The 26,311-nt window shown below is 33.3% G+C and overlaps 1 protein-coding gene and 1 pseudogene across 1 annotated transcript; one reads left to right on the top strand and one right to left on the bottom strand.

Moving 5' to 3' along the window:
* Positions 1 to 2,040: 2,040 nt before the first annotated feature.
* On the top strand, positions 2,041 to 2,924 carry LOC120154840 (nuclear pore complex protein NUP85-like). Its single transcript, XM_039166489.1, has 4 exons — positions 2,041 to 2,141; positions 2,194 to 2,304; positions 2,402 to 2,439; positions 2,628 to 2,924. Exons 1-4 carry the CDS (start codon positions 2,049 to 2,051, stop codon positions 2,689 to 2,691), a joined length of 306 nt encoding a protein of 101 aa, XP_039022420.1. The 5' UTR covers positions 2,041 to 2,048; the 3' UTR covers positions 2,692 to 2,924.
* Positions 2,925 to 12,207: 9,283 nt separating this feature from the next.
* Positions 12,208 to 12,834, bottom strand: LOC120154908 (annotated as a pseudogene).
* Between the last annotated feature and the right edge of the window lie 13,477 nt (positions 12,835 to 26,311).

Below are 26,311 nucleotides of genomic sequence, written 5' to 3'. Positions count from 1 at the left end.
AGGTTTGAAGGGGTATATCAGTGAGAAGATTAGTCTTCTTTCAAACTTGATAAGCCTGTAAGTATTAGTTATGCTACCCTTCTACGTCCTCAACTCAACATCATGTATACACAGTGAAGATATGAGGAATCAATGATTTACTAAGCATGATTACCTTTCTAACTTGTCGCACTTGGAGCATTTAACACAAATTATAGTCTTTCATTGCTGCTTCCTTGGGAATGACTTATCTTGTTAGTGAAAGTTACATGTTTTCTTTACAGAAATGGGTTCTCTTGGGGGGTTTGCGTTCCTTTTCCCAATTATCTGGGGAGCCCTCTTTTACATTTTGATTTGTGTTAAAGGAGAGAATTACTATGAACTTTGTGGTTGTGCCTAATGAATGTGAATCTTGAGTGGCTTTGTTAAGAGTAAAATTTGAGCCTTTGCATTAAAAATGGGTCTTTTCTTTCTTATTATGCCACCAATGTCTGCTATGTGTTAGACCTACATGAACCAATTATTCTTAGATGTTCATAGTTATTTGAATTTTGTTTGTGCAAAGGAGGTTAATATGTTTGCATTTGAACTCCGAAATTACTAAATATATGAACAAACTAAATTAAGCTCCGGGGTCATAGTTACTTGCACGAATGAAGTTGCTATCTTCTTGTCTTGTTTTCAATTCATAGATGAAGAATTATCCTTTTTTTGTGGACCCATGGTGGATCTTAACCCAATAGAATTGATTACTGCAGACTTGCATGTTTGTCACGCAATTTTATCACTTAAAAGCTCTTGCTTTCCGAGTTACTTTAAGAATTTAACATTGAAATTTGCTACAGATGCCCATTTCAGGAAAACTGGATTGCAAAGTAGGACATAGAAAAGTTACATGTATTTTTTAAATTGTTCAGGAACCTGAGTACTAATTCCTTGCACGATTGTAAGTGTTAATTCTTCCATTAAACTGAAGTGCACTGCAGACTCTTATAACAGTCTTTCTTCCATTTTTTTCTGGCATTTGTTTCCTTCTGCTAGGTGTTCTTTTTACTCTTAACGAGCAAAAAATATTGTTTGATCACAGTTTGTGTTGTAAATTTCTGTAACAGCCTTTTTCTGTTAATTTTCTATATCCTACTTTACTTTTCGATTTTCTGCAAGATGATGATTGATCAGTAGCTCCATGATTCAACTTTTTATAGAACCTTCTTGGACTATTGTGTTTCTTTTCTTGAAGTCGATTACTCTTATAAATTCCCAGGGAACATGCTCCAGTATAGAATATTATAGAGAGTAAATAGTCGGCTATTTTGTTTCTTGTGGTTGCACACTTTATGTTCAAGTCTTTTTGGTGTCATTACTTTCTCTATCTTTTCCTATTATTATACATTTATTAGGATTTTTCTGTTTTTATGTTGGATGTAAAAAACTATTTCTACTGGATGTGCATGAGAATGACATTGTAGCAATCATATAAGTTACGTCTATAATCCTTTATTACTTGATAACTTGTGTCATTTGGATGTTTAGGTACCTTTTGCCGTTGTTGCTTCAGTATGATTCAACTGTAGAGGAATGAGGAATCTGATACAGCAGAGTCCCATGGTGTTGGTGCTAGCATTCAAAAGAAGATTGGGAATGATGTTTGGAACTGTTGGAAATTGTGATGTTTGGAAATTTTGGATGAGGTAAATTGTGATATGGAAATTGTGATGTTTGGAACTGTTGGTTGAGGAATCACTATATTTCTTTGTCAACATTACTACTTTGACATGAATGATTGCTATTATGATTTGATGTGGTCTTTTAATCTTATTGAATTTAATAGCTAGTCGTCTAATGATTATAAATTTTACTTCATTTTTTATGGTTTTTTTGTCGGAGTCGGTAACCAACGTTTGTACTTCCAACGGTAATCGACACGACTACGAAAGCTCCAATACATTTTTGAAACTAGGGTAAATTCAATTGCGCAAACAAATACCAAATTTACTGTTAAAAAGCATCGACTGACTCCCTTTTTATTCTTCCTCGGATGTTTTGTAGGTTACCGTATGTTACAAATAATGTTGGGTAATGCTAATAGTCTCTGCTCTGCAACATGCCATTGGATAGAATTGTATATTTCTCACTTGTTATACATCAGTCCATTCACAGTGGTATGTACTTTCCTTGTATTACATATCTCGTTTATTTATTTTCTTCTGTTAGGGGTTAGAAAGCATGTACAGTCTGGCACAGAAAAACATTCAATTGAAACCAATGGCCTCTGCACATAAGTTGATGGGGCTTATAATTGAAATTCTTGGGGAAAATACTGAGGTGACAAATGGGGATAAAATATTAATTTACAATCTCCGTTAAATTCTCTTTTTGCTTCCTTATCTTTAAGTTAGATTGTGCTTTTGTCTGTTCTCAGGTTGTTTTAGCAGAATGCTTGAAAGGATTTGGTCCTTGGTAAGCTGTCATATTTCCATATTTATATATTTCAGTTTGTTAGGAATGCAGTTTTAGAGCCTTTTTCTGGGTGCTATTGATTTAAAATATGTTTGGTTCGATAAGCTGTTAGAAGTTATCATGAAATTCAAGCTTGGATGTTTCTACACAATTATTAAGATATGTCTCTATATTTTGCTTATCATCATGATGGTTGCCCATGCCATAGAGTTGTTGACTGCTGGGACTGACCATGCAAAAATGTGTTGTTAACTTTTTTAACGTAAGATATAATGGATTTTCATATAAACTGATGATTTATTTGGATATGAAACTAGAGATCGGGTTTGCATTGCCATGGATGGGGCCTTTTCAAGTGGCATGCCAATTGGAGTAAGACCTCATGAAGCAAAATATATGTGCAAGAAATGACAGGACGATACTAGCTCTGCATCATTGTTTTCCCATATAAACTGGATTTATCTCTTTGAATTTAAGCGCCTCATTGTGACGAAGAATTTTGAAGAATGTGTAAGATTAGAAGCAAAATATCTTAGATATTATTGTTTATTATAGTTAATAATGTTGAACAACATTATATTTTACGTTAATGTAAACTTTGATTTATTATTATGGATTTCATTTTTCTTGTTATGGATTTTAAGTTTGTTGTTATGGATGTAAAGTTTATTGGAAAATGCTACAGGTTAAATTTAGGTAATAAAAGAGTAGAAAACAACATTTGACAAATTAGTTTTAATTTGCAAAATCAATTTCTTTTAGCTATAGAGAGGTAATTAGCGGCGTTTGTTTCTTAAAACGCCGCTATAGATATGACCTTTTGTGGCGTTTGTTCTAAAAAACGCCGCTATATACTAGATCTTTTGCGGTGTTTGTGGGAAAAACGCCGTTAAATCTCAAGACCTATTGCGGCGTTTGTGGAAAAAACGCCGCTAAATCTCAACACCTATTGCGGCGTTTGTGGGAAAAACGCCGCTAAATCTCAACACCTATTGCGGCGTTTGTGGGAAAAACGTCGCTAAATATCAATACCTATTGCAGCATTTGTTGGAAAAACGCCGCTAAATATCAACACCTATTGCGGCGTTTGTTGACAAACGCCGCTATATATTGTTATCTATTGCGGCGTTTTTTGTTACCAAACGCCGCGAACTTTAGCGACGCTATTTTCAGCGGCGTTTTTTGCGACGTTTGTCATAGTGCCGCAGGTGTTTTTTGTGGCGCTTAAAAACGCCGCTATAGGTAAAAAAACGCCGCAAATGTAAAGTTTTGCTGTAGTGAGAGCGTGAAGGTATGGAGTAAACGATCGGCGTTGAAAGATTGCAAAACTTTTAAGGAAGCGTTGATGGGAATAACTCCAAAAGCAGTAACACCGATTGAGGAGATATAGTTGCCAGGCAATCAAAACTGTGGTGGAACAAATAGTTTAGTTAGTATAAGGGCAGTTGAAGATATGCCTGAGAACTCTTATGAACAGCAGGATCAGACTGTCAATCAGATTAAAATTTCTAAATCAAAGATGATGTGTCAGAATCAATGCCTTATCGGTCATATTAAAGGGATGTATAACGTTGATATTATCCAAGTACGGTTAAGATCAGAAGGGTATGAAGTTAAATTTATCCTTGGTATGGTTTTTTTGATGTTCTTAGAATTTACAGAAATGTTGGGGCTCTTAAGATACTGGAGTAATAGAGAAAAGATGATGTAATTATGGTTCGATGAGTTGGAGTTATTAGAAGGATTTGACAATAAAAGGAGGATCAAGTTGTAAACGGCTATGCATGATGCACCTTTACATGTATGGGAACCAAAATTCTTTGACGAATCACTACAACAAAATAGAGTTTTAGTGGCGTTTTTTGAGTCCTATAGCGGCGTTTGATCCAAAAAATGCCGCAATAGGTCAAGATCTATAGCGGCGTTTTTGGAACAAACGCCGCAAAAGGTCTCTATCTATAGCGGCGTTTGTTCCAAAAGGTCGATATATATAGCGGCGTTTTTAGAACAAACGCTGCAACAGGTTTGTTTATATAGCGGTGTTTTTAGAACAAACGCTGCAAAAGATCAGATCTATAGCGACGCTTTTAGTACAAACGCCGCAAAGGTCAGATCTATAGCGGCGTTTTTAGAACAAACGCCGCTAATTACCTTTCTTTAGCTAAGATTAATTGATTTTGCATATCATGTAGCTTTATTTAATTAACAACAACCATATATTTTAATTAAGACACAAGTTATACAGAAAAATACTTAACAACAAAATAAATTAAAATTTATAAACATTAAAATTAAATGTAATATACTTTTACATTGTTCTCTAGAATTTAGTCTAGGTTCTTTCACTTTTAATTAAAAAAATATTGTTCAATAGAATTTATTCTTATTGCTCCGGATCACCAAGAAGACTCATTGCGCTCTTCAGTGCTTCACTTGAAATAGATAACGACCTTCCACCTACAGTATAATGTTCTATTGGAGGTGGCTTGGGAACTGAATCAAACATTAAACAAAAAAATTAAAATAAAAGAGAGAAGTGTTTATTTGGAGTAACAGTAGAGACAACTTCGTATTCATTGAGGATAGATAATGCTTTTACAAATAGTCGTACAAGCGTTCCAATCGTGCCGTCACGATTAGCTTGTGAGAAGTTTGAAGACCGAGCTTACCCAAATCAATTATATCCCGTTTCAAGCTGTTCATCACAGTTTTATTATCTGTTAGTCGCTATTTTGAGTTCAGCTTTCATCATTCCACAACTAAAAAGCTTAAACAAGGCGCAAGTAGATAAACTTTTAAATCATTTGAGAAATACATGAATCAACCAACCTTTTCCATTCTCCGGTTGACTTAGCATGTCTTCTGACAGAATGGTATAAGCGTTCTAGACAATAAATCGACAACCCAAACATGCATTGTGCATCATTTTCCTGAAAAGGAGCGGCAAATATGTCATCTCTTTTAGCTCTCACTGGAACATAGATGTGGGAGAGATATTGGTATATGCGGTATCGAGTCGAAGCAAAAGGAAATTTGGTTTAGTCAGACAAAAGAGTTGTAGTTCAGCAGTATTCTAATCCTTCATTAGAAAGACCGAATGCAGCATACTAAATGTAAATACAAATAAAGGGTGCCTAATCCATAAAAATACCAATGCACAAACATATCAAGAGCATATGAAATCACACTATCTAACAAATGATATAACGATATTTAGAGGGTGAATATGCATTCAGAAAAAAAAAACACTCAGAGCCAATGGAAAGAACGAAAGTTGCTTCCAATTCTCCCCACTGCCACGGTACGAGAAGAACTGAAGATGTCAACTCAATCTCGTTTATTCCTCACTAACAAAAGTAAATGAGTAATGAGCAACTTCAGGTGCTTACACTTTGAAAATGGCTTGCCCATAATCTAAATTTAATCAAGGCCCTTTGTTTTTCAAATACTGCTAAATAATGCATGTAAGTATAACCATCTAAACAGTGGCAACAAATTAAATGTTGAATAGAGTGTGGCAATATAAATTTGTATAACCATCTAAACAGTGGCATCACTAACCTAGTATCTTGTCCCTTCATATAGTGAACAACAAATGGAATTTACTTAAGAGAATTAATAACATATTGTATAGTTTTAAAGTGTTCAGACCTGTATAAACCATACACGCACGGCTACGATCAGACCAAGAGACGGATAGAATGCTGACAAGGCAGCAAGGATTGAAAAATTGATTTCATTTGCTCTGAGAATCTGATCCAGTTCAAGCATTGCCCTAGTTCAATGAGCATCATAAGAAGTAAGAACAATGAGAATTGAAACAAACCGCAATGCCAATAATATTTACGCATCTATGTTGGAAAAAGCTGGTGTTGAACTCACATCTCAATATCCAGTTTTAACTTCTGAATCTGCAGTGGAAAAGGCATGAGGCTAAGCAACCAGAATAAAGGGAGGCAACTGCATGGTAAAAATAACGGGCATTACCTGGATGAGCAGAGCACGAGCAAGCTCTCCCTGGAGAATATTCTGGATAGGATTGATAAGTTCCTTTTCATATCTACATTATTAATCCCAATGAATTAGAGTTACTCTCAAAGAAGAAATTTTCCACACTAAGAGAATAAAACCACACCATGGGAGTTCAGTTAAGCAATATATCATATTAGCAATCAAAGGAACATATTTATTCGGGAATTATGTCGAAGTATGAACATGAAAAAAGAGGAACATATTTATTCTGGAATCATGTCAAAGTATGAACGGGAAAACATGAAAATTGAGAATGCAAGACTATTCCAGGTGTATCGGCATTTATAAAAACTTACTATTACTTATCATTTTGGCCTAGAGCAATTTTTGCACCTAAAGTTTTCATACATGTAAAATACCAAACAAAAGAACAGGTTCAAATTTCACCCATAAGGCGTGCATCATAAGTCATTAAGCGCAAACATGATTAGGATTACCATAATATTAGAAAGAAAGTTGCACCTTGACATAACAATCTCAAGCATTTCCTGATCTGATGCATTCTTTGGGAATTCTTTACCCTTTGTTTTGCTCACTGAAAGTCGATAACATTCTGCAAACCAGAAAGCAGCTATGTTAAGAAAAATCATTTTGCAAGGCTTTCAATAATATAACAATTGCCTTTGAATGAAAAAAACTTCATTACATCCAATCACCATAAAAGAAGAAAAGATTAAATGGTAATGGAAAAGAAATTAAAGCCAAATAAAACAAATATCAAGCAACTTAGAACCAAACGTCCTTTGTTTCTTATATCTCAAGCAAAGATTAGAGTGGTGAGTACAAATCTTTTTTGTACATATAGAGGCCGATTGGACTTTGAACTAGACAGTAGCCCTTCTTTCAACTTAACAAAGAGAAATTGAACTGTTAATCCATCAAACCATTGGGTTCAAGAGAAATTTCAAATGGGTATTCCAGAAATCACATTGCTGGAATGAAAAAAAAAGAAAAAGCAGGCCTAAATAAACAGACAAACCTATAAAACGTGGAGAAGGCGAATGATGTTGGAGTGATTAACAGAGGAGAGAAAACACAGAAAACAATTCGGAAACTTTCGATCGTCAAATGAGAAAAGAGATTTGGTTTCGCGAGAGAGTGTTCACTATGGGAACATGGGAGAAACTGAGATGAAGCACTCTTACGCAACTAGCAACAGATGAGTTTGGGTAAACGGCGAGAATGAAAAAAATAGATGAAGGGGAAAATGAAAAAGGGTTAAAGGGGTGAGACTTAGAAACTGTAAACTTGCGGCGTTTGTAAATAGAAACGCCACTAATGTACTGATAAATTGCGGTGTTTATTAAAAAAAACACCACTAATGTATGAGTCTTTCGCGATGTTTTTTTATTAAAGCGCCACTAAAGTACTATGTTTTAGCGACGTTTGTTGGAAAACGCCACTAAATTACGAGTATTTAGCGGTTTTTTGGTTAAAACTCCATTAAAGTATTGAATTTTAGCGGTGTTTGTTGAACAACGCCACTAAAGTACTAGGTTTTAGAGGTGTTTGTCTAAAAACGCCACAATATATGTACCCTATTGCGGCGTTTTTTTAAAAACGTCACTAAAGAACGATTCTATGGCGGCGTTTGTTTACAAACGCCACTAAAATACTGATCTTTCGCGGTGTTTTGAAATAAACTCCACTAAAATACAAGTTTTAACGGTGTTTGTTGAGAAACACCGTTAATGTCACAATTTAGTGGTGTTTTGGATATAAACATCGTGATATGTACAAATTTAGTGGCGTTTTCTTTGAAAAGGTCGCAACAAACGCCACTATATACCTGTTTTGTTGTAGTGATTTATGTAACTGATGGGGGAGATGATAAAGAAATGGCATCGGATGAATGATTGTTGCTATTGTTGAATAATCAAACATAGAAGCTCTGGACTCGATAAAGAAAATGAATGGAAAAAGATGATGATAGAGTTGTGGAAGATGGATAATGTTAAGATTAGGGTTGCTGGAAAAATCAAGAATAAAGATTAAGACAATAAAGACTAAGATAATAAAGATAAATAAAGACAAGGGAGATAAAATAAAATAAAGAATTGATAAAGATATAATGACTTAGCCAAATTAGGGTTTATGACCAAATCATGGATATGGTGGCATGGATGATATTGATAATGAAGATGGATATGATGGAAATAGATGGATAAATATCCTATTGAACCCTCCTAGTCGCAATAAAAAGACAAACTCAATAAATGACTATAACCAGTCCTCCTAATCACAATGAAGAGGCAAACCGGAGTGTGAAGATCTCTCTTACAAAGAACTTGAAAAAAGATTAATGAAAAGAAGCTTCGAAGGAACAAGTAATCAATACTTGCAAAGATAAACTCTCAATGTATTGTATTCAAGAAAAGACGATTTTACAATGGTGGGAGAAGCCTCCTTTATATAAGGTGAATGAGTCTTTGTTGTAGTATGACTAACACTTGAAAATAATAATAAAAATAATAATAACAATACTATCCTAATTCCTAATAATAATAAACTAAAGATAATTGTTTTAACTCTATCTTAATTCCTAATTAATTCTTGCAAACATAAACTCTCAATGTATTGTATTCAAGAAAAGATGTGTTTATAATGGTGGGAGGAGCCTCCTTTATATAGGGTGAAGGAGTCCTTGTTGTAGTATGACTAATACTTAAAAATAATAATAAAAATAACAATAACAATACTATCCTAATTCCTAATAATAATAAACTAAAGATAATTGTTTTTAACTTTATCTTAGTTCCTAATCAACACTTGCAAAGATAAGCTCTCAATGTATTGTATTCAAGAAAATATGTGTTTACAATGGTGGGAAGAGCCTCCTTTATGTAGGGTGAAGGAGTCCTTGTTGTAGTATGACTAATACTTGAAAATAATAATAAAAATAACAATACTATCCTAGTTCCTAATAATAATAAACTAAAGATAATTGTTTTAACTCTATCTTAATTCCTAATAAAATAATAAATCTAATCCTAAATGATAATGCATCATACTCTATTAAATTATATTACAAATAATCAATAAAATATTGAAAATTCGTAATATTTATAAATTTTGTATTAATCTCGTATAAGAATATTTGCATGCAATGTCTTCGCTAAAATGAGCATATCTTGAGTTCCTGGTATCGAATTGATGTAATTCAACAACCGTTGGAAAGCTAATTGATGAGTGATTTAATTAGATATTATTTTGTTGTTAATTACTCATTGATTTATCGGTTTATATTTCTAAATTGAGTGTTTTCTCTTATTTTCTGTGGAGGATATTGGATTCCAGAAACTCTGCTAGAAAGGGTGAATTTCTGAAGTTTTCATTTTTCTGTAGTTAAGGTTGGACTAGTGGGCATGACTTTGCTGATGTGGCGTCTAGTCAGCACCTTCTAGAAGGCCCAATCAGTATTTCCGTGCAAGCAGAAGACTCAGCCGCAATTTCAGACTTGAATTTATGAATTATCTTTATTTTTGGGATTTTATTCGAACAATTAAGGGAATTTATCTTTTGAGATTTTTAGGAATTATCTTGAGCATGTTTAGGGTTTTAGGAATATATAAATATCCCCTTGGGTAAGCTTCAAACATATCTCAAATTCTTTGAATTTCTTTGTTCTTGTTTTCTTTCTTTTATAAAGTTTTTATTTTTTCAAGTTTTTATTAATTTTCTTTTAAAATGCTAAGTATGATTTCTATCATACATAGCTAAGTTTTTCATAGCCAAAGGTTAAGGTGATGACTCAATTTCAATCGCAAGAATTGGAAAGCACTCAATACCCTTCGGGTTACATTCTCGGTTTTCTGGAATCAATGAACGATAATCGACCATCCTTTTATGATAAAAAACATTTTTTTTTCCAAAAAGTGCACGTTGGATTGATAGTTTTTTCTATTAATAGTTGGGAGGAATGTTCAACTTGTAGTACATTCGACTTACTGTGAACACACTTAGCGGCAGTTCCCTAAGGGAAACATACTCGATAATCATTATTTGGTCACCCAACTATTACATAGTTTATGTTTTAGTCACTTGACTATTTTTTTAAATCATATATGGTGTTATGTTCTGATTTTATTTTTGTCTCCTACCGATAAAAATAATTAACAGTTATGCTAACATGATAAATTTCTATTATTTTTCAACGCTGAAATAGAAGTACCGTATAGTGACATGTCATCGTCATCATTAATTCTTTAACGGTGAATGACCAATGCATAAACTAAGTAATAGATAGACGACTTAATAGGTGGTTTATCCTTAAAAGAATATGATTACAAAAAAAGGGGAAACAAAGAACCTCATCCATGAATTTCAATTCAAAAGGCAACCACAAATTACCAGCGAATCTATGAACCATATATTTTACAAAGGCTTAAGAAACCTGAAATTCATTCGAGTCAATATTATTGAATGACCTGGTAAAACTTAGCATTCTATATTACAAACTACTTCAATACATTATTGATGTTCTAGTCTTAGACTGCTTCGACTACTTTCCATCTTTCTTTTTTTTTTTTGTCTACAAGACTTGATGGTATAATTTTTTCTACATTCACCATTCAACACTAATTCCTGATTTTCTTTTATTACAATCAAGTTCTTTGTTGTTGCATTAAATTTGGTTAGTTAAAGTGTCTTTTCATTATTGATTCATCTAGAAAAATCCAATACATATTTCGGTATTGAAACAAATTATTGGCAAAGATTATTGTTGCTCAAAGAGACCAAATTAAGCAATTCAAAGAGACTTGGTGATGTTGTGTCATCATCTAATTCACATATAATGCATAAAATTTATACACTGTCAGTACAAAAATTATAAATATATTACATATTTTCAATAATATTTAAAAATAATAGATATGATTATTTAAAAAAATTATATATTTATTTCAAATAATTAATATATTCATTCATTCATTCAGAATTGTCAGTACCCCACCGTCCATTGGAAGACAAAGGGTACAAAAGTGATAAAATCTTATAAATGCCAATGCTTCTTTCTTATCCTGTTTCATCAATACCAAGGACAATTTGATCAAAATTCTATCTATAATCTTAGTAAATGTGATATAAATAAAAATATGATAATTTTAAAATTTAATAAAATGAACCCTTAATTTATTCAATCTACTTTTCATAATAAAATATCCTAATCAGACAAAAAAACAATTTTAAGTGTAATAAAAATAATGCATGAAATATTAAGAAAATTAAATAATAAATAATTTTTAAACCAATATACAAATTGCCTAGTGACATTGTAATTTTTACAGGTTAATGTGGTGTTAAGTGTTAACTCATTTTTTATTAATCTAAGGTAATTACAAAAAATGTTATTTTAAAGATTCTCATTCATTTAATAATGAAATTGCCTATGGTACTTAAATCTACGACCTTTAAGGATAACAATCACTCTTTTAATTAATGAGGTAACTTAGTTTATACAAGTATTGAGAAATTCTAAGTTCAAATTATAAGTTAGTGAAACAAATAAAATAAAGAGAAAAGTATTAGACTAGGAGACAAATGTAAATGTAAAGTTTTATGTTACGAGATAAATTCATAAAATTTTAAGATAAAAAATATATTTAAATTATATAAGAGTTTAAACTTGATAAATTAGAGTGCATTATAACCTGAGCCTAAATATTATCTCTAAGATATACAAATTTAAATAGACAATGTCCAAAAAAAATGGTCATTCTTCATCTTTCCGATTATTCACCAATAAGGAGTTGCAGTTTCAGATAAACTTAAAAGTTCCTCAAAATAATCAGCTCCTAAATCCTCCAACACCAGCACATTCTCATCTTTCCTCATCGTCTTCTTGTTATCCGCTCATCTCGTTTTCATGGAGTACTTTTTCTTCATCGTCAACACAGGCGAGCAACCTTCTTCAAACCCGTTATCCATTTCCTGAAGCGATTCATAAACTTTATCCATGGGGAAATTGAGTACCGCCATTGGACCTCGCATTGCCAATGCAGCTTGATCGTAGGCTAACGCTGCCGATTCCGCGGTATCAAAAGTTCCGAGCCAAACTCGAACACCATTCTTTGTCGAATCTCTGATCTCGGCCGCGTATTTCCCCCACGGCCGCTTTCGAACACCGCGATAGGAAACTTCCTTTGTCGTCTCCTCTTCGACGAAGGCCATGGAGTTCACTTCGTGATCATCTCTGAAACTATTGGCGGATGTGGAACCGAAGGAGTTTTCCGGGGCTTGATTCAGAACTCCAAGAAGAAGCATTTCCTGGGAACCATTTTCATTGAAGGGAAGAGCAGGGTTATGGTGATAGGTGAATGAATAATTTTCTCGGGAAATGTAGGAAGAAGATGATTCAGAGGAAAAATTGTAACAACCCAAAAATTTGAAAAATATATATAATTGTAATTTGAGGTTTTAATTAAGTAAATTGGTGAAATTTGGGGACTAAATTGAAAGATTTTAAAAATTTGTAGCTTGTTTTAGAGTTAAAGAAAATTCAAGGACCAAGCCCTGAATTTACCCTAAAATAGTTGGTGAGTTTAGTATTATATAAGAAACCAATTGCTCCCAAAATTGCCTCCCCCAACATCATCTTCCAACCACGATCTTGACGCCGTCTAGATTCCGATCGTCATTTTGAAACCACCATCGTGTTCATTATCGAGCGCGGAACAAACCCCTTAAATTAATTGAAGGGAAACGCTGCCAAACGCCGGGAATTTCAAGTCAAAGTCTCAACTTTTTTTTTGCACAATCGCCTAGAAAATCTTAAATTCACCGTCGATCGTTGATCCGTTTACGACACCTCCTGCACTATCGTGTTTCTTGTGCCGTTCCGAGTCCGCCGGTGTCATACTTGGTCTCCGTCGACGGCGGCGCGTGGGGAGGTGAGACGGTCAAAGTTTCCGATTTGTTGAAATCGAGCTATCCGCCGTTCAAAAATTTGAACCGATCTTTGTAAGTATCTCGAAATCGCTCTAAATAATTTTTAGAAATTTTTCCGTGAATTTTACGATGCTGGAAGACGTCCCACGCGCTGCGACTACACGAGAGGAAGGCTAAAATGACCGGTTCGACCAGTTTTGAACCGGTTACAACCCGACCCGTTGACCTGACCCGACCCGACCCGTTGACCGTTGATCGGGTGCTATTCTGGTAATTATTTGAAAAATGGTGCTATTCTGGTAATTATTTTGAAAAGGGTACTAATTTTGTAATTTTAAAAAAAATAATTTCGTCATTTTTAAAAAAAATGATATTTTAGTAATTATTTTGAAAATGGTGATATTTTGGTAATTTTTTTTGAAAATAATGTTATTTTCGTAAAATGGTTGTTCATATCTTGACCACCTTTAACCATAACTTTAACCGACTTTGACCGGCCATTAAACGGCCGTTAATCTTTTTCGAGAATACCTATCCTGACATATTTTGACGTTTCGAATCCGTTTTTGGGGTTCGTTTCACCAAATTCAAACCCAAAAATCTCCAAATCGTCAGTCAAACCCGTTGACTTTGATTTTGACCAAGAATTCAAAATTTCGAAAGGTCATACTTTATGTTTTTCAACGTCCTGAATCTGATTCCGAAGTTTGTTTTGCCAAATTTTGACCCGAAATCCCCGAACCGAGCATTTGAAACCAAAAGGCTTAGTATTTTTAATATTTTGATTATTTATTTGAGTTTTGGTTAAGGAATTGATTCAATAAAATATTTTATGAAGGTACTCGTGTTTCACCTGAGCGTGGATCAGTTAGGTCTGGAGTTGTTCGTTTGTTAAATCATCCCGAACCGCGTACTACGAGAATTACTCGTAGGTTTCCGTATATTATTTAAATAAATATTAAGATTATTTATATTAGGATTCCAATATGGATTTTTCCAATTCGTAGGATCTAACACTGCAGCAGAGCTTGATCGACAAACCCAGTAGTAGGCTTCCCTATCTGATTTCTCAGACTGTTACAGGTGTGTTTCCTGACAGTGTTATCTTACTGTTTAAAACTATCATATGAATAGTTTATCTGGTTTTTGACCTAGATCTTGATATAATATTTGACCTAGATTTTTATATGATACTTGACCTGTATTTTTATATGATACTTGACATGGATTCTAATCTGCTACTTGACCTGAATTATGTTTTAATTTTGATATATATATACGTTATGAGCGGAACATGATTTATTTGGGGGGAATAATGTTGGAGGAAGTATACCTAAAGGCTACTCTGCTGTGTGCTCAGGGCCTTACTGGACTTGACGGTGGGTGTATGGTTCTGGGGAACCTACACATTTTGGACTTGACGGATGGGAGTAGTGTTCATATTTTAAAACATGTTTGATAACCGATTTTACTGGAATATTTTATTCGTATGTTTTTATACACTGTTTGGAGCACACTGGGCTTTTTAGCTCATTATATAGTTTTTACCTTTTTCAGATAACAGCAGACCGTAAGCTAGCAGATTTGGCATCAGGGAAGATCAACTACTTATTTTGTACGAACGTATATCTCTATATGTTTTTCAGTTGTGTTTGGTGACATGTATTTGCTATCGTTTTAGATATATCTGTATTATTTATATTTTGTTATGTATTATATCTAATGTATTATAAGTTGTAAAAAAACTCTGAATGGGATAGGTGACCACTTAGGTTTGGGTCTAATTTATAGACCGGGTCTGGGGGGTTACATTTGGTGGTACAGAGCTTTCGGTTTTAAACACTCGGACTGTATATGGGTCCTAAACTTTGAAAAAAAATTTAGTAATTTTGAAGAAAAAAAATGTCACCTTATTTTATGATTTAAAGTTCTCTCGAGATCCCTGATGCTAATATGACATATATTTCAAACTCTTTCTGTAGAGCCTTATAGATCAAATGATGAGTGCTGCTAGAGGTCGTAGGACAGGACGTGGCCATGGTCGAGGGCGAGTCGCTCGACCTTCTGTTACGATCGACGATCCGATGTCTCCACGTGATCCTCCTGTTCCGCAAGTAGATCTGACCCTTTCTCATGATGACCAGTTTACTCCTGTGAGAGATCCTCCCGTCACTAGAGATGAGGATACTGACATGAACGAAGATGCCATTAATAGAGCTATATTCTGCATGTTTCAGAGAGCTGTCAGAGCCCCTAATAATATGATTGCGGTTGAGATTTCAAATTCTCTGGTTGCTGCTGGTGTAGTTCCATTCGAGGGTATTACTGGTGGACATCCGATAGATGCTGAGTATTTGCTGGAGGACACAGAGAGGATTATGGATGAGATGGACCTCATACCTGAACAAAAGTTGAAGGGGGTCCTAACTATGTTGAAGAAAGAGAGCTTCAGATGGTGGCAATCAATTTCTGGTAGTATTCCGAGAAGCCAATTAACATGGGATCTTTTCAAGACGCGCTTCCGGAGTTGCTACATCGGGAGAGAGATACCTACAGGAGTGACGTCAGGAGTTTCAGAATCTGGAGTAGGGTAGCATATCTGTTATGGACTACGAGGTTGAGTTCATCCGATTGAGCCGTTATGCTCCTGGACTTGTTGACACGGAGACAGATCGATGCTTCAGGTTCGAGAATGGACTCAGGTATGAGATCAGAAGTCGAGTCGCTACCCACCGAGAGAGGAATTTTGATGCCTTGGTTAAGATAGCCAAGATTGTTGAGGAAATAGAGCGACTGGGTATGGAGCACAAGAGAGATAGTGATCGAGCTCAAACCCGATTCAGGAGGCCTTCTGGTTCTGTAGATTCTTCTGCACACCCCAGCAAGAGAGACAGGGGTGAATCTTTTCAGAGAGGTGGTGCGAGTTTTAGGCCTGTGACATCCGGTTCTTCAGCTGTACATTCTTCTAGACATGGGGGATCTTCTGGGTTGCAACCTTTGAAGACATGTGATTACTGTAAAAAACAATATCTTGGAGAATGCAGGATGAAATTGGGCACATGTTATAAATGTGGTTCTGGTGACCATTTTTTGAAAGATTATCCAGAGCGAAATCGTTCATTTCAGACGCCAGCTCGTACTCCCGCTAGTTCTCATAGTACAGTCCAGACTCTAGCATAGGGTCGTACTCAGGAGAGAGCACCAGGATCGGCTAGCAGAGGCCGAGCATCTCAGAGTAGGGGTCCAATCAGATCTGAGGCCAGATAGCCTGCATTGGTTTACACTACCAGACTTCGACAAGATCGTGATGGGTATCGCATTCTGTTTCTGATGGTCTAAATATTCCTGTTGAGAATACTGAGCATTCGGCGATAGTTCAAAGTCCCTTAGGCAAGTCCATTGTGTTGGATCGTATTTTTAGAAAGTGTCCTATAGAGATCAATAGGGAGATTTTTCTGGCCGACCTTATGGAGTTACCTTTGGAAGAGTTGATTTGATTCTTGGTGTAGATTGGTTAGACAAACATCGAGTAAATATTGATTTTGAGACCAAGAGAGTTGTTCTGAAGACCCCAGATAATCGAAAGATTGTAATGATCGGGGAACGCTGTGGATTTCTGGCGAATAATGTATCTGCGTTGGTAGCTGAGACTATGATCAGGAAAGGTTTCGAGGCGTTTCTTGCTTATATATTGGATACCAGGAGTTCTCAATCTAATATTGAAGGCATCCGAATTGTTAAGGAATTTCCCAATGTTTTTCCCGAAGAGTTGCATGGATTACCGCCGGATAGAGAGGTTGAGTTTGAAATTGAAGTCTATTCTGGTTCCACTCCAGTTTCAATGGCTCCTTATCGTATGGCCCCAAAGGAGCTTAAGGAACTGAAAATCCAACTTCAGGAGTTGTTGGACAGGGGATTTATCCGACCCAGTGTATCACCGTGGGGAGCCCCAGTTCTCTTTGTCAAGAAGAAATATGGGACATTGAGACTCTGTATTGATTATAGGAAACTGAATAAGCTCACGATTAAAAACAAATATCATTTGCCCAGAATCGATGATCTATTTGACCAATTTCGAGGGGCTTCTATCTTTTCAAAAATAGACTTGAGGTCTGGGTATTATCAACTCAAAGTGAAAGATTCGGATATTTCGAAGACTGCTTTTCGAACTCGGTATGGGCATTATGAGTTTTTAGTGATGTCTTCGGGTTAACAAATGCCCTGCTGCTTTTATGGATCTGATGCATAGGTTGTTTCGACCTTATTTGGACCAGTTTGTAGTTGTGTTCATTGATGACATACTGGTGTATTCTAGAAGTAAAGCATAACATGAGGAGCATTTAAGGATTGTTCTACAGACTTTAAGGGAGAATAAATTATACGCTAAGTTGAGCAAGTGTGAGTTTTGGCTCAGCGAAGTGACTTTTCTTGGACATATCGTTTCTGCTGATGGTATTCGGGTGGATCCAAGCAAAGTGGAGGCTATTTTGAACTGGAATGTAATACCCCAAAAATTTAGATAATGACCAAAATGCAAATTCTGAAAGTTTGATGGTCAAAGTTAAAACTTGGGAAAAGTTTAGGGAATTAAGTGATAAATTTCCTAAAAATATTTTTATTCCATAAATATATGGTTTACTCTTGAGATTAGAGTTTTATGGAAATCATATTGTTGGATTTGGAATTTAGTAAAGAAAGAGTTAAAGCCGGTAAGGAATCGGTAAATTCTGATCGAATCAGAATTTTACAAAAATTTGAAGGATGTTATAAATGGTTGAAATTATTAATATTTTGGATCAGAGAAATTTGGTCTGGAATGTGCAAATTTTCAGATTTAACTGAAATAGTGGAATTTGGTGACTAAAACGCAAGTTTTTGAAAATTTTAGGGCATTTCGTAGGTCAAAGTCAAATTAAATTATATTTGACTTTGTAATATCAGATGGCTTGGTTTTATGGTGATTTTTGGAGATTCATTAAGGGTGATTTGGTCTTATCCCAATTAAATGAATTTTATATTCATTTAAAGTGAGATATTATGTTAATTAAGATGAAATGCACTGAAAATGTCATCTAAATTTGCTATCTTCTTCTCCAAAACAGACGTGGTCTTCTCCTAAGGTAAGAACAAACCTTAACTCATTTTTCAAGCCATTTCTTTAGGATTATGAGTATGATGAAATAGAAATGGTTATTTGCGAAAAAAGCTATCATTTGGTACCAATATTGCATGATTATCTTGCTTGATTTCAAAATCCCCAAATATGAAAATTTGGGTTTATACTATGGTTGTTGAAATTGATGATGATTATTGATGATTTTGAGGCTGTATGAATTGATGAAGAACATAAGGATGAGGTTAAAGAAAAACAGTTTAGATTTTGGGAATTACAGTAGGTTCGAAAATTCACCAGAAAATATATAAAATAATTGGAGGTGAATTTTATATATGTGTTCATATATGGATATAGTTTTGTTTAAATAAAAATTTTCAAGTTGTATACAAATATATATGAATGTTTAACTGAGGAAAGGTCAGAAAAGTCGGACAGCAGAATTCTGTACAAAACAGATTCTGTTGGTGAACTTTGAAAATTCACCATAAATTGTACAGAATGAATAAGAAGGAGTTATTTATATGGATAGATTCTTATTCGAGTCTAGTTTTAACGGAAGAAACGGAATTAAATTCCAGTGTGTGTATCAATACAGTTTAATGATTCTTTAAAGGTAGTACGAGTTGTCTGAATTCTGGAAAATTGATGGGTTATTGTATAAGTGTTGTATAATTGATGTACTATGCTGGAATTGTTGTTTGAGAATTGAAAAGAGTGTTAGATGTGAAATTGATTATTTTGGGAATATTGAAATGATTGGTGATTTAAGTACAACAATTGCATAGTTGGGGTACTTAAATGTACTTATGCTTTTGTAAAAGCATTGAATGGAAATAATTTCAATGTTGGAATTATTGGTATTAAAATTTAAGTGGTAAAATGGTGAAGACCATTTTGAGTAAATGGGAAAAGTGGGTTCCAATGTTAAAGGAATTAATAAGTATTGAATTATTTGGTGGAAATGAGTTTGAAGTATGCTATGGATTTTAGGATATGGTTATGTTAGTACAATACTACATAGTATTATTATGAATTGTGATTTATACAGATCATGGTTGATTGCAATGAAGCAATCAAGTATAAAAAGGGTATATTGTGGACAATAGTGAGGCTTATATATTTGAAAGACATAAAGTGTCAATGTGAGTGCAATACATGCATGAAATTATACATGGATGTTTTATACATCATAAGAAAACTTGCGATAAGTCGACCTTGTTTATATCGGCATGATTTTATATCATTTTTATAAATTGACATTGATATGTCAAAGTATGAAACTAAAATGCATTCATCATGAAAAATGTGATATTTTACCATGAATGTTTTCGGTATGAACTGCCCAATGTTAAATATTGATGATATACTTTGCCATGGATTGATCGAATAAAATAGACTATATCCCAAAGTAAGTCATGAGGGACAGGGTATAGTTGGCATGCCATAGAGTATAGCAGCTGCAGGTTTATATTAGCACTATAGTGTGTAAGGACACTAAGTGCAGGTTTATATCCGGATTAGCACTATAGCGTAAGCTTAGTGTAGGTGGTGGGCACGACCTTATGTGTATTGTCCGGATTAGCACTATGTTTAACACTACGGTGCAGGTATTTACTCGTATACCCAGGTCCTCAGGGTGTTATATTGGGCTATGTCTACGGTTTATTGACTATGGATTATGTTTATTGGTTAATAATGGTAACCAGCAAATAAGCTTATGAGCTTACGGAATAATGGAAAGTATATTGGAAAAATAAGCTTACGAGCTTGTGGAATTTAAATGGTAAGTATTTTGGTAAAATAATCTTACGAGCTTATGGGATAAATGGTAAGAGATTTTATATTATTTTGATCATGGTAAATTTTGGATATGTTAGTAAAATGATTTTATGGAAATTTTTTTGACATTAAAAATCAGGCATGAATGTATTGCACTGTTAAATGTTTTAATTGCCTCACTAAGTTTATACTTAGCGTGTGATGATTTTCACGCGTAGGTAAAAAAACAAAGAATAAGAATAAAGAGTTCAGAACGACATCAAGCATCGAGAGGTATATTTAAATATCAGTAAGACATCCTATTGTGAAATTTGATTTTAGATAGTGGCATGTAATTTGAAAATGTTCACTTTATTTGTTGAATTAATTTTGGAAATTTTTATAGTGATGTAAGGTTAATTTTTATGAATTTATATGTAAATTTTCGAAAGTTACTGTAGCATGAACAATAACCACGGTTTTTAAGCAAAATTTCCAGATTGAAAAAGGGTACCGATTCCCCTGCTACAGGGAATCGATTCCCCCACTGTTCATTGTTCACTATTCGGGTACTATTCACTATTCATAATTAAAAATATTTTGAATTAAATTGGTTACAACGAAACGTAATTTTTATGATATGATAATTTTATAATATCATTTACTATTTTAAGAAAATAAATTTTAAATTGCTCTCGAATCGTAAAATGGTTTTAGAAAATACGGGTGACATCCGTAATCTGTATAGGTATAAATATACGGGTTACGGGTGTTACATTTATTGGTATCAAGCTTAAATATTTAAAGCATTGTTGATTTGAGCAAGAGGAAATACATAAACGGTAATATGATTTCCGTTAAACGTTTAAAGAAAGTTGAATTATTAGTAAATAAAATGGTTATGAGTTGGTTTGAGAATGGATATCAAGTCCATAAAATTGGATAGAGTTACCTTGTGAAGGTAAATATGTGAAAATGGATTGTCCAACTTTCCATGCTTCAATGAATTATTGTTTAGATTGAGATAGATTCTCAAGAACTCGAAAAGTGACAAGTTCGTAATGATAAGAAAAAGAGTAAATTTGTTTACTAGTGTGAATTTAGCATTAACTATTATGAAGTTATTGCTACAAATTTATCAAGTTTTCTTATTGAACGATGTGAACATTAAGACTTTCCTTGGAGATGGAAAAGGTTTTAATTATTCAAGAATATTTATGGATCTGGAAAAGTTATAAATTTCCTTAAGAATGAAATAAGGAATTTCAAAGTAGAAATATTCAATTCTACTTGATATCGAGTGATATTATAACGGAAGACCCATAGGTCATGGTCATGGTCATGGTCACAGTCATGATACAAGGGTTAGAAGGAAAAATAGTAAATGTTCGATAAAGATTCGGAAGCTTATGTTATTGATGAATCTGATGGGATTATCATTAACGACTTTTAGATCATTTGATCATAAGTTGGTTGTCTCTGCATTATGGTTAGGTAAATGGTCGCAAGAAGCGATTAATTTAGAAAAATGTAGAGAAATAAAAAAATTTAATGATTGATGAAAAAGTGAAATCATCAATAAGTGATATCAGCAATGGTTACGATTAAGATGATGTAAAAGGGATGCATAGCTTTTCTAGCTAAGGTAATAGATACTCAAGTATCTGAAGTAAGATCAAATGATATTTCCATAACTTGGGAATTTCCATAAGTCTTTTTAGATTTATTATTATGGGTTACCTCCAGATTGAGAGGTGGAATTCAATATTAAGGGTTATTAAGGCATTGATCTTGTATCTATGGATTCATATCGAATGATTGCGATTGAGTTAAAAGAATAAATAAACAAATGCAACAGCTGATAAATGGATGATTCATTAGACTGAATATTTTATACCTTGGGTAAACAAGTATTGGTTATAAAAAAATGGATATATGAAATTATGCATAGATTATTGAAAAGATTATTGATAGTTAAACAAAGTAACTATCAGAAACAAATATCCTATTTTGATGATTGATGACTTGTTTTATCAGCTTAAAAGGAGCAATAATGTTTCTAAAATTGATATTCGAATGGGATATCACCGGTTAAATTTTAAAGAGGAAGATGTTCCAAAGATAGTTTTCAAGAAACGGTATAGACACTACGAGTTCGTAGTAAAGCCGTTTGGTTTGAAAAAAGCTCAGGTAGCATTCATAGACTTGATGAATCAAGTATTTCAATTTTACTTGGATTAATTTGAGGTGGTTGTATTGATGACATTCGAGTATACTCGAATACGAAGATAGAGCATGATGTTCATATTGTATTGTGCTCGAGATAATTAAGAGTAAAAAGTTTTATGCCAAAATGTCAAAGTGTGAGTTTTAGCTATCAGAAGTTGATTTTCTTAGTCATGTTGTCTCGGCATAAGGCATAAGAGTTAAAAAAACATATATTATAAGAAGAAGAAAAAACATAAGAAGAAAAAAAATAGAAAAAGAAAATATAGAAAAAGAAAATGAAAATGAAAACGAAGAAGAAAAAAATGAAAACGAGAAAGAAAAGAAAAAGAGAAAAAAATGAGAGATGAAAAAAATATTTCACTTGTGGAAAAAAAAAATGCGAGACTAAAGACTTTGAAGTCACTTCTGATGGATATCTATTTTATCGAGGAAAAATTTGTATTCCTCATAATGATGAGTTGAAGAAAGATATTCTTTCTAAGGCACATTATAGTCTACTGACTATGCATACAAGTGGGAACGAAATGTATCAAGATGTAAAGAGTTATTTTGGTGGTCAGGTATGAAAAGAAACATTACTGAGTTTGTTGCTACATGTTTGGCATGTCAACAAGTAAAAGCTGAGAATCAAGTGCTTTTGGAATTGTTGTAACTGATTTTTTATTCCAGAGTGGAAGTGGTAAAAAGTCACTATGGATTTTGTTAATGGAATACCTTTGACATCAAATAAAAAGGATTATATTTGGGTGATAGTGACTGGTTAATTAATTTGGCACATTTCATTCCGATGTGAATGGATTATGCATTGGATAAATATACAGAGTTATATATCAAAGAGATGGTTCGGCTACATAGAGTGCCTGTATCCATCATATTGGACATAGATCAAAGATTCAATTTAAGATTTTGGAAATAATTGCATAAAGTTTTGGGTACTCGATTTAAATTTCAGTACGATTTTTCATCCACATACGGATGGTAAGTCAGAAAGTACTATTTAGATATTAAAAGATATGCTGAGAGCATGTGTGATTGATTCTAAGGAATCATGGGAAAAGAAAAGTATTTTTTTAATAGAATTTTTCTACAATGACATTATTAAATTAAGCATCAAGATAACTCCGTGTGAAGTTTTACATGGGAGAAAATAACGAACACCATTGAATGGGTTCAAGTTAAAAGATCGAAATCTTGTTGGCCCAAATTTTTATTGAATGATGTTGAGGATAAAGTAAAGATAATTTAAGATAATCTCAAGATGATATTGGATCGACAAAAGTCTTATGTAGACTTGAATTGAAAAAAAAAAGATTGAATTTCCATGAAGGTGATAAAGTTTTTCTTAAGGTATCGCCTTAGAAAAATATTTTGCGCCCAAAACGCAAAGGAAAAATAAGTCTAAGATTTTTTTTGGACCTTATGAGATATTAAAAAGAGTTGGAATGATGGATTATCAGTTAACATTAACTCTGGAGGTATTTGGGAACCAGAGTTGGACAAAGTATACAATATTTTTCATGTGTTGATGCTTAGAAAGTATCGATTGGATATTTCATATGTCATTTCATCAGAGGAAATTAAGATACAAACGGATTTGATTATAAAGAAAAACCAGTTCGGATATTAGCTCGAGAAATCAAAGAACTGCGTAACAAGATGATTTCTCTAGTTAAAGTGATTCAGAAAAATCATAATATAGAGGACGTTACTTGGGATAGAGAGGATGATATGAAAATGTGTAGATATTTTTAAATCAGATGAAGAATTTGATTAAACAAGTTCAAAATTAATGATGTCATGATCTTTACAAAATTCTCAAAGTAAAGAGGAATTTTTTTTGAAATTCAAGAAGTTGACAGAAGAGGTTTTTGTATGAGACGAGATTATGTCTTACCAGTTCGTACAACCCTAAATTAGGGTTACTACAATAGAAAGTGCAATCCTTATAAAAAGAGAAGTTATGGTTTTTAGAAAGTTTAAAATTCGAGGATGAATTTCTTAAGGAGGGGAGAATTGTAATATCCCAAAAATTTAGATAATGACCAAAATGCAAATTTTGAAAGTTTGATGGTCAAAGTTAAAACTTGGGAAAAGTTTAGGGAATTAAGTGATAAATTTCCTAAAAATATTTTTATTTCATAAATATATGGTTTACTCTTGAGATTAGAGTTTTATGGAAATCATTGTTGGATTTGGAATTTAGTAAAGAAAGAGTTAAAGCCGGTAAGGAATCGGTAAATTCTGATCGAATCGGAATTTTACAAAAATTTGAAGGATGTTATAAAATGGTTGGAAATATTATTTTAATATTTTGGATCAGAGAAATTTGGTCTGGAAATGTGCAAATTTTCAGATTTAACCGAAACAGTGGAATTTGGTGACTAAAACGCAAGTTTTGAAAATTTTAGGGCATTTTCGTAGGTCAAAGTCAAATTAAATTATATTTGACTTTGTAATATCAGATGGCTTGGTTTTATGATGATTTGGTCTTATCCCAATTAAATAAATTTTATATTCATTTAAAGTGAGATATTATGTTAATTAAGATGAAATGCACTCAAAATGTCATCTAAATTTGCTATCTTCTTCTCCAAAACAGACGTGGTCTTCTCCTAAGGTAAGAGCAAGCCTTAACTCATTTTTCAAGCCATTTCTTTAGGATTATGAGTATGATGAAAATAGAAAATGGTTATTTACGAAAAAAGCTATCATTTGGTACCAATATTGCATGATTATCTTGCTTGATTTCAAAATCCCCAAATCTAGAAATTTGGGTTTATACTATGATTGTTGAAATTGATGATGATTATTGATGATTTTGAGGCTGTATGAATTGATGAAGAACATAAGGATGAGGTTAAAGAAAAAAAGTTTAGATTTTGGGAATTACAGTAGGTTCGAAAATTCACCAGAAAATATATAAAAATAATTTGGAGGTGAATTTTATATATTGTGTTCATATATGGATATAGTTTTGTTTAAAATAAACGGGGATCAATTTCAAGTTGTATAAAAATATATATGAATGTTTAACTGAGGAAAGTTCAGAAAAGTCGGACAGCAGAATTCTGTACAAAACAGATTCTGTTGGTGAAATTTGAAAATTCACCATAAATTGTACAGAATGAATTAGAAGGAGTTATTTATATGGATAGATTCTTATTCGAGTCTAGTTTTTAACGGAAGAAACGGAATTGAATTCCAGTGTGTGTATCAATACAGTTTAATGATTCTTTAAAGGTAGTACGAGTTGTCTGAATTCTGGAAAATTGATGGGTTATTGTATAAGTGTTGTATAATTGATGTACTATGCTGGAATTGTTGTTTGAGAATTGAAAAGAGTGTTAGATGTGAAATTGATTATTTTGGGAAGATTGAAATGATTGGTGATTTAAGTACAACAATTGCATAGTTGGGGTACTTAAATGTACTTATGCTTTTGTAAAAGCATTTGAATGGAAATAATTTCAATGTTGGAATTATTGGTATTAAGAATTTAAGTGGTAAAATGGTGAAGACCATTTGGAGTAAATGGGAAAAGTGGGTTCCAATGTTAAAGGAATTAATAAGTATTTAATTATTTGGTGGAAATGAGTTTGAAGTATGCTATGGAATTATTTTAGGATATGGTTATGTTAGTACAATACTAACATATGTATTATTATGAATTTGTGATTTATACAGATCATGGTTGATTTGCAATTGAAGCAAGTCAAGTATAAAAAGGGTATATTGTGGACAATGGTGAGGCTTATATATTTTGAAAGACATAAAGTGTCAAGGTGAGTGCAATACATGCATGAAATTATACATGGATGTTTTATACATCATAAGGAAGACTTGCGATAA

The sequence above is a fragment of the Hibiscus syriacus genome, unplaced genomic scaffold (assembly GCF_006381635.1).
Source record: "Hibiscus syriacus cultivar Baekdansim isolate YM2019G1 unplaced genomic scaffold, ASM638163v2 tig00111151_pilon, whole genome shotgun sequence".
Classification (NCBI taxonomy): Eukaryota; Viridiplantae; Streptophyta; class Magnoliopsida; order Malvales; family Malvaceae; genus Hibiscus; species Hibiscus syriacus.
This window is presented reverse-complemented; position numbering and strand designations above follow the sequence as displayed.